The sequence below is a fragment of the Olea europaea genome, chromosome 4 (genome assembly GCF_002742605.1).
Source record: "Olea europaea var. sylvestris chromosome 4, O_europaea_v1, whole genome shotgun sequence".
NCBI classification, from domain to species: domain Eukaryota; kingdom Viridiplantae; phylum Streptophyta; class Magnoliopsida; order Lamiales; family Oleaceae; genus Olea; species Olea europaea.
In genome coordinates, this window is record NC_036240.1 from 6,251,220 (window position 1) to 6,261,008 (window position 9,789).

The window sequence follows — 9,789 nt, forward strand, 5'->3', positions numbered from 1 at the left end:
ACAAATATTTAAAAATATGGAACAACTTAAAAAAAATTTAAAAATCAGTGGCTAACTTGGAAAAAAAAAAAAAAAATCAATTTGAGGGACTAACGGATAATTTGACCGTGTTCATAAGTTAAAATCCAATTAAACTATTAATTGGTAAAATTTAATGATTTTGTTACGTTTGCATCAAAATTTATAAATTTGTTTATTGATAATATGGCAAGATTTGATTGATCAAAATATTATCAACTAAAAAAAATGTATTTATTTTATTATTAATCCATGTTTTTATTAAAAAAAAAATGGAGGACTATACTTAGTACGCATTTCTCCATTCAATGCTTTTTTAAATGAGTAATTAGCACAAAACGTACCTACATTATGAGATTTTTGTGAAAAAAATTCTTACCTTTCGTTTTTTAGCAGATTTCACCCTCATCTTTATTTTTTTTTGCGCAAAACATCCTTCTATTAATTTCTCATTAAAATGCTCCGTTAAATTAAAAGGTAATTAGCACAAAAGGTCTCTACCAAGATTTTTTAGTAGATTTCACCCTCATCTTTATCTTTTTTTGCGCAAAACGTCCTTCTGTTAACTCCCCATTAAAATGCTCTGTTAAATTAAAAGGTAATTAGCACAAAAAGTCCCTACCTTTCAATGTTATTGTACCAAACGTTCCAACATTTCTTTTTTTGGCATAATTAGCACAAAATGTCCATACCTTTCAATGTTTTGTGCAAAACGTTCATACCTTTCATTTTTTAGCATTTTCACCCCTACCTTTCACATTTCATTGCGCAAAATATCCTTTTCATTCTTTTTTCAATAAAATGAAGATTTTATCCTCCTATTCAAATAAAACAAAAAGAAAAGATGAATTACCAACTACAACCATAATCCTTAAATTATTAAAAAAAAAATTATAAAGAAATTATAAATTCTCAACCACCACCATTTTCATAACCTATCAAGCTGCCACCTATAAATCTACATAGCACTACCTTTTGGCGACCATTCCCACCGGACTCCACCATCGTCATCTTACACGCAAATTTGAAATATTGGAGTACTTAAGACCCACCAATTTTGGTTCTCTCACCATGAATCATGCTAGTAGAGAGTTTTGGACCCGAAATTGAAACGATTGAAGGGATAATTTGTTCAATTAGATTCATGCACATTGTCGTTTGGATTTGTTGATGGCTTGATTGATGCCAATTTTGAAATTTAGTGTTGTGGGATGCATGAATTGAAGGAGAAGATTTTGGCAAAATGGATGTCGTCACTATCGAATGTTCTAGAATTACAACAAAATGATTTGAGGCAGTTTTGATTGATGTGAGGTCATGTACAGATTCGTCGAGGCGAGGTGTAACCGTCTATGGTGCCTGAAAAGTGGGATTGTTATGAAGGGTTGTATATGACAATTTGGTATTTTGGGCTGTAAATGTGGTTCTTTCGAACAGATTGGTGACCAATACTATAGAGGAGGATATTGGGGAGAGAGGGGTGAGGCTGGTGGTGGTGGAGTCCGATGGGTATTGTGGCCGAAAGATGGTGCTATATGGATCTATAGGTGACTACTTGGTGAGGTTGTGAAAGTGATGGTAGTGAAGAATTTATGACTTATTTGTAATGTTTTGAAAGATTCAGGACTATGATTGCAATCAGTTATTTATTTTTCTTTTCATTTCTTTTTGTTTTATTTGAATAGGAGGGTAAAATCGTGATTTTATTAAAAAATGGATGAAAATGACATTTTGCGCAATGAAATATGAAAGGTAGGGGTGAAAATCTCAAAAAATAAAAGGTGGGACATTTTGCACAATAATATTGAAAGATAATGACCTTTTGTGCTAATTACCCTTTGATTTAACGGAACATTTTAATAGGGAGTTGACATAATGACGTTTTGTACAAAAAAAAGATAAAAGTGAGAATGAAATTTATCAAAAATCGAAAGATCGGGAAGTTTTTCACAAAAACCTCCAAAGGTCAAAATGTTTTGTGCTAATTGCTTTTTAAATTCTCACAAAAAAAGATGTATATCGTCGAATGTACGCTTCGCATAATTCTTTATAATCTGCAAATGGATATATGAAACATTATCAGTTTAAACTTCCAGATCACAAAACTACCTACCCAGTAAAGTGGTCAATGGAAATGGCGACTCCGATCTAAATCTCTGTTCTTTCTCGCTTCACCCATCACCAGAAAAGAAAAGCTCTTCAATAACGAGTCTTTTGTGGGTTTCTTTCAAACATCTACCAGAATCGTGTGAGGTACATAAATTTCCGCTGTCAATACTCACCTTTTGTAATTTGAATGCTATTTTACGTGCTTCCATCCCCAATTGTGCTTTCGAATAATTTTTTCTTTCAATTTGGCGTAATATGGTTTTGGGCAGTTTACATTTCTGAAAGTTTTCTCGGCTAAATTTGTTGATGTTAAATTTTTTTTTATTTTTTTATTTTTTTTTATATAGCTTTGTTCACATTACTATTTTCTTGTAGATCTAGCATGAACAGAAGGTAGGGTGAACAGGGTTTCAGTTAGCTGATCTCAAATTTATTGTGAACAAGGCTTAGTTTGTTGTTTTTGCACAAATATGAGTTGAGTTAATTGTGCTTTTGATTAACAATATTCCAGTTGTATAAAATGCTATTGAAACTTATATTTAGGTTTGAGATCTTTATTCATTACTAATGATAATTATGTTCACTAGAATTTAGTTCTCCAAACCTTGTGGTGGAGTGAAATGGAAAAGGAGGATGAGTACCCAATTGTGAATTGGAATGATAAGGCTTCGTTGACTGGGGAGCGTGTGCATAAATTTGTATATTTCTAGATAATTGCACATAAACGAATTTGGAATCTAATAAATGAACTTTAAATTTCAAAATAAATAAATGAATAAAAATGATGAACATCAACGTGAAGTAAGAATCTTCACTACTTGATTACTTGATACAAGTTTTGTTGTAGGTGAGATCCCCAACGTTAATATATGAGATGTATGGTAAAATTATTCAACAACGTCTGTTTCAATTTGAGTAAATGAAGATTTTCCAAGGTAATTTGTTTTTATGCTTCATTTCATCTTTCGACCATAGCTTTGTTTATGCTTTATAGAGAAATTGGAGACCTTATGCTAAACGTCTATATGAAATAGATTCATTTATTGAACTATATGCCTTTCTCCTGGAAAGAGAGAAGAAAAATGAACCTTTGCATATGAACTGTCACGCTTTTCCTACAAACATCCTTCTAATACTGACTATTAGAGAGACTGTCAAGCGAGGAAGATAAGAGTTTCTTTGGCTGAAGAACTTGAAAATTTTGGTCCGTGACATATTCTTTCTAGTTTTGCTTATTATTATCATTTTTTTTTTTTTTCAAATTCTTTGGCCAAATCTGGATTAGTATTGTAAGCTACTTATTGTAGGTAAATTGTTTGGTGACTATATGGGTGTTTTCATTTCTTTTGGCTTATCCAGACTACTGGTGTTGTACATCGAATAGGTTATGGCACAATTGGAACCTGCAAGTGCTGACAGGGAATTATTTCAAGTTTACAGTGGTGCAAGGAGACCTCGGATACTCCTTGCTGCTAGCGGAAGTGTAGCTGCTATAAAATTTGCCAATCTGTGTCACTGCTTTTCTGAATGGGCAGAAGTAAAAGCAGTCGCAACCAAGGCATCTATGCATTTTATAGACACTACATCACTTCCCAAGGACGTTACTCTTTACACCGATGAGGATGAATGGTCGACTTGGAAGAAAATAGGTGATAGCGTACTGCACATTGAACTTCGCAGATGGGCTGATATTATGGTCATTGCCCCATTGTCAGCAAACACACTCGGCAAGGTACACAATATCTAGTATAATCTTAGTTATCTGATTAACTTGTCAGTGTCACGTTTATTACATTACAAATTGCCTGCATAGAGAAGCAGACTTGGATCATTTTGCTTGTTTGGCTATGCTTAAATATAAATAAAATATGTTTTCAAATCTGTTTGGGTGAATGACCGTTAAGGATATTCTAAAGTAACTCTTGCCTTACTTTCTAATAAGTAGCTTGTATATATTTTTCACCAATAAAGCAAATATTGTTTTAAAGCCTTCATTAAGTATATTCGCATGAATTTCTAGCATACTTTGGACTTATAGTTCTTTCTCCAGAGTCTGGATCTGCCTTAAAATCCCTTACTTGGATTCTTCCTAGAGGGTTCCTTCTTGAATGCTTATAAGTGGACCTTTGACTTTAGATTCCTGCAGTTTTACCTGAGTACTCCATGCAAAAGCTTTCAAAGTGATGTTAGTAACAAGATATCTTCTTAGGCTTCGAACATTGTTTTGATGATTTTATAACTGAGTTTTCTTCTTATATAGCTGTAACAGGTTAATTCAATTGTGATTTTGACTGTGTTTCGTGCTGATTTCTTATAGATTGCCGGGGGATTGTGTGATAACTTGCTGACTTGCATTGTACGGGCATGGGACTATAGTAAACCATTTTTTGTGGCACCAGCCATGAATACTTTAATGTGGAACAACCCTTTTACAGAACGCCATCTTATGACAATTGACGATCTTGGAATTTCCCTTATCCCGCCAGTGACAAAGAGGCTAGCCTGTGGAGATTATGGAAATGGTGCAATGGCTGAGCCTTCTCTCATTTACTCAACCGTAAGGCTCTTCTTAGAGAAACGGGCACAATCAATTGGCAGAAATATTCAGTGATGAAGAAAAAGGAGAGTAGCAGTATTGCAATTTTATCTCTTGTAGAGACGACGAACAATGTTTAATTTGTTGTACAAATGCTAGTTATTTAGAACCTCCAACAAGTGCAGTTTGAAATGGATTTTCTCCTATTTATGTTACATGGACCAAAGGAATGCTGTGTTTTTAATTTTAATTCAATGTTGCATGCCATAAATTTGCATGTATATTATAAACAGGTACAAGGAGAAAACAACAATCAAGAACAAAAAACCTACTATTGAAACTCGAAACAGGATTCCAGATTTGCCATTAGAATAACATGTTACATTGATGAAGGCGTTCTAAATTTTCATGAGAGTAGTGACACAAGAGAGACAAACTCCAGGGTAACCCGACCCTTAGACCTTGTGTTGATAACAAAATGCTCTGGGTACTTCCTCAACAACATGAGCAACCCATACCATGGTTTTCCATTGGCTTCTGGAATGGAATGATCCTCAGACGTGAGGTATCTTCTCACACGACTGTGATGCCAGACGTTACCGAATTGTTCCTCCAACTATACAAACAAACATGAGCATAAGAGAATTGTAATAATCTGATGTTTAAAAACTAGATGCTTATATATGTTCGAACACCATCTATGACAGACCAAGGTTCTCTAAAAAGGTAAATAGCATATGAGATCGCATGTTCAACTAGAATAAGTAGATAAATTTTAAAAAATTCCAAAATTTCTACAACCTAAAAATTAAGATAGTAATGAACTAGTGAAATGGGCACATCAAAGTCATTAAACATTACGAAATTTACTGCATAAGGACTCGCATGCTACCAATCCCGAGTAAAATTTTAGTACAAGTCTTCTTCAGTTTCTTCTAGCTCTATAAAAGGGAACCTAGGATTTCAATGATTTTACTGTTGATTAATAATTTTTTGAAATATTGAGATTTTCCTCCTCCCAAGTGTTTTCCCTTTACTATTTATCTATCTTCTTATATTCTAGCTCTTCCCTCTTTGCTCCTCTATTTCTCCTCTCTTTATGTCTATTCTCTTATTCTCTAGTATTCTACAATCTCTTTCTTCTCCATTCCTCTACATGTTCTTTTGCCCCTCTTCTTCACTCATGATATCCTTCTGTCAAGTTCTGCATCACAAGCAACCTATTTACAGCAGATTTTAATAAAACACAGAGCTTCTAGCGAAGTACTGAAAAGAAGTTTGTTTAAATCTTGTAGCTAAAAAAAAAAAAAAAAACACTTGACTCATGAACAGCGGATTAATTTCATAAAAAGCATGCTATGTGACGAAGTTGGATAAGAAATGTTAAAAGTTTTCAAATGAGTCTTTTCTTCCAGGAATATAATTGGTTTGTGAAAGTCAGAAGTAGAGTAGAATGTAGTAAATAACTTTCTCAACTTGGCTCCTCAAACTTAATCAGACGTATCAATTTACTCCCTAGCCTATTCAAGTTTGCTCCATGGGCCCAATACAATGAAAAGTTCAAAATTCATGCCTACATTAGCCCCCATTTGGCCCCCATTAATTTTCATTCCATTACATTTCATTTTTCTCTTTCTTATTTTCAACCACACAATCTTATATAAAATAATATTATACGTAAATCAAAAACTTTTTCTTCTTTTTTAACCACTCATTTTTCAAAAAAAGGCTATTCCATCCATTTCATTCCCAAAGAAATGGGGGCAAAACGGGGTCTAAATGATGATATGCCCTTTTAAGAACTACGAAAAAGGAATCCCAAAATGAAAGAGAATAGCAGGAAAATAAAAGAAAATGAATAAGAAAAGAACCCTTCTTGATGCGGACATCCATTTATTATTTATTTTCTATTTGGACTATTAGTTATATTCTATTTGGATTATTATTTATGTTTCTGTTATTGGACTTGTATAGTGGGTTTGGCCCAAGCCCTTCTCTTTAGGGTTTTTGTTTTGCTATTTATTTCTATTTTGTTGCGTATTTGAGGGAGTTGATGAATTGATGAAATGAATATGCTTGGTTTTAACGTTTTCCTTCCCCTTCCTCGCTAACTTCTCCTTCTTCTCTGGTTTTCTACCCCTGCTGCCGCCGTCTTCCTCTTTTCTTCTCTTTCTCGCTGAAATTCTGCAATTCTTCTTCTTTCCTGCTGTTTTTATTCTCTATTGGAATCCCTCTTTATCCGGCATCAAAGTGATATCAGAGCTAAAACTTGGGAAATAGTTCTTCCTGTCATCTTCACAAAACACCATACCCTTGCCCCTCACACCAGATTGCAATTGTTTTATCCAAATACAGTCACAACTCCCAGCATCATACTCGTTAACACCAACAATTCCTACCACAAACAAAAATAACAATTACATACTTCAGCCCACTCTCCAATTACAAATTCACAAAACCATCGCACCAAAGCTGCCTTCAAAATACATGCTCCCCCACGTCTTCATCCAAATACCCACTACCTAAAATACCACAAAACCCACTCATGACAAAAACCACCCACTACCCAAGACTCCTTCCACCGCCCATCCAATAATCACCGTCTCTGCCGTCCTTCAACACCACCATATTCCAGCGCCACCAACCTAAACTGCAATTTGACCCACTACGCTCCCATATTTCGAAAAGCTATAACGCCAACCAATACAAACACCAAACATCGCTGCTGCTTGTACCTCTCGCTGGCAATTTTCAGCCCAACCACAAAGCAACATACAAATCGCAACCCAGAAATTGAATCATCTCATCTCATCTCTCCGACAGCTCCTAATCAAAGATCCATGCCATTAATTTTCAACAAGTCGCTTGTACACCATCGTCACCAGCCGTCGACGGCCGCTCTAAGCCAGCACACCACAGTCGCCTAAGGCTTTGCTCGCCACTATCATCTGGGAGTCGACTCCTCTGCCTCTATTTTCATTTTCCTCTAGCTTTGGTTTGGGCCTTGCTATAGGCCCTGTATTTTTATTTATTTATTTATTTTTTTAGATACAATAGTTTGGATATTTTATGTATTGTGTAGTTTATATTTGAATAAAAAAAAGTATTTTCTAACATTATTTTGCATGTACCTTTTTTATCCTGTTGATCGACCCAGTTACTTAAACAGACGAAAGGGAAGTTACAGCTTTTATTTATCTTTGGTTTATAATACTGTTTCGTTTTAAAATTGCATCAATGTTTTTGTGTGCTGCTGTTATTCCAGTTTTTACCTAAACTCACGTAATTGGATCCATTACCTTCGTTAAATTTCACTTTTACCTCGCTTATTTTACCTCACTTATTTTATGTGATTAGGTCCTACCTAGTATTTGGCCCTTGCTTTACTATTTAACATAAACCATCAGTATTAGCTTGCCATATTTAGATTTATTTAATCCCAAAACTTATTTTTAAAAAAAAGAAGATAAAATGCTCAAATTATTATTTTCCATTGCTTGAACTTGTGTTTATTGATCTCTCTATTGCACATCATTTAGTTGCTATTACAGTGCATATAGTTGCATAGTGGTCGTCCGATCACTTCTAGTTCTAGTACCTTAAACATGGATCTCTCACAATTTGATGCACTTACTCGACAAATAGCTGCTTTCCAAACTCAAATAACTGCTACTCTTGAAGAGAGTAAGGCTCTATCTGCTAATTTGAACAACTTTAAACAAATCCCTAGTTCAAACGACGATCATAAAGCTAAAGTGTCCCATAATAGACATTATCATCATCAACATGGTGATCAAAAATGCTTTAGACGCGATCGTAGGGGTAGGGATCGGGTTCGTGAGTGAGAACGAGATAATTTTAAAATTTTTACTCAATGGAATGCCGTTAAACAAGGAAGTCAACTAATGACGGAGTATATCACACAATTTGAGGAATTTCGAACCAAATGTCATTTCATTGAGGATGAGACCACGACTTTGAGTAGGTTTAGCCAAAGTCTGAAAGATGATCTTAGGCGTCGGCTTTTCCTTCGAAATGTTACTACTCTTAATCAAGCTTACTCTTTAACTCGAGATTATGAGTTGATTAGTACACCATATGAAAAACATGGTCATCGTCGTTCACCCATCCCATTAGCTCCACCTCACCATAAGTCTATAATGAAGTCTTCCCCGTCCAATGTTCCTCCCATTTGGAAAAATAATTGCAAAGGTCGTGATAGTTCAAAGCTTTCTTCTCCATATAGAAGACGTATTGATAATCATCCTTCTGTTTCATTGGCTCCACTTCCTCCCGTTAAATCCCTTTTAGAACCTCCCTCATCTAATATTCTTCCAATCTTTGAAAATAAGGGTAAAATTTTTTAAACTCCAAGGACTTCTTCTCATTTGCTGTGCATCAGCTGTAAGGTCTTTGGCCACATTTCTTCCAAATGTCCTAATCGAACCTTAGTCATGGAAGAACGAAAGAATGCAATAGATGAGCCGTTAGAAGATCTAGTCTATGAACATAAACTTGAAGATTTTGATGACTTGGATGATAGTGAGGACACTTCATTAGGTGGAATCCCGACCCTTCTCGAGACTTTAGAAACTATACCCCTTGTTTCCAACAACTCTCAATCACATGTTATATGTCATACCATTGCCCAACTCAAAGAGTTCGATGATTTCACTAGTCACCCTTGGAGAATCCAGTCGCCTATGTTTAGCACTAAATCGAATTTCTCCACTACTGACTAACCTCAAACTGATGGTCAAAACGAAATTGCTAACCAAAGTCCTAGCAATTTATTACAGTCTCCAGTCCAAAAAAATCTTGGTAATTTGGACTTGATCCCTCCAATTATTCAAATTACATATAACAATCCTGTGAACTGGTCTTTAGGTCTAAATCCCTTTGAAGTTATTCAAGGTTGTGAACTTGGGAAACATTTAGACTTTATTCCCATGTACCCACATGCTAATGTCAATTGAGGTAGTTGTATCACATTTTCATAACTTGCATATTGAGATCAATAAACAATTTGAAACAAGTAACGCATTATATAAACCTCGAGCTAATTGGCATAAATAACATTTTGAATTTAATATTAGGGATTATGTTATATTGCAAGCTCGTAATGC

At 34.9% G+C, this 9,789-nt stretch overlaps 2 protein-coding genes across 3 annotated transcripts in view; one reads left to right on the forward strand and one right to left on the reverse strand.

The window, feature by feature from the left end:
- Positions 1 to 1,979: 1,979 nt before the first annotated feature.
- On the forward strand, positions 1,980 to 4,926 carry LOC111393412 (probable phosphopantothenoylcysteine decarboxylase). Of its 2 annotated transcripts, none has more exons than XM_023018935.1 (3): positions 1,980 to 2,271; positions 3,512 to 3,859; positions 4,445 to 4,926. In XM_023018935.1, exons 2-3 carry the CDS (start codon positions 3,515 to 3,517, stop codon positions 4,736 to 4,738), a joined length of 639 nt encoding a protein of 212 aa, XP_022874703.1. In that variant the 5' UTR covers positions 1,980 to 2,271; positions 3,512 to 3,514; the 3' UTR covers positions 4,739 to 4,926. The 2 variants fall into 2 exon arrangements, with proteins under 2 accessions (XP_022874703.1, XP_022874704.1); XM_023018936.1 differs by having other exon boundaries at positions 2,041 to 2,271; positions 3,487 to 3,859.
- Positions 4,927 to 4,978: 52 nt separating this feature from the next.
- LOC111393411 (FHA domain-containing protein FHA2-like) overlaps positions 4,979 to 9,789 on the reverse strand; it is a 10,840-nt gene continuing 6,029 nt past the window's right edge. The window contains exon 3 of the mRNA XM_023018933.1: positions 4,979 to 5,279. Within this exon, the coding sequence (XP_022874701.1) occupies positions 5,070 to 5,279 (210 nt within the window). The 3' untranslated portion in view covers positions 4,979 to 5,069. The remainder of the gene's footprint in view (positions 5,280 to 9,789) is intronic.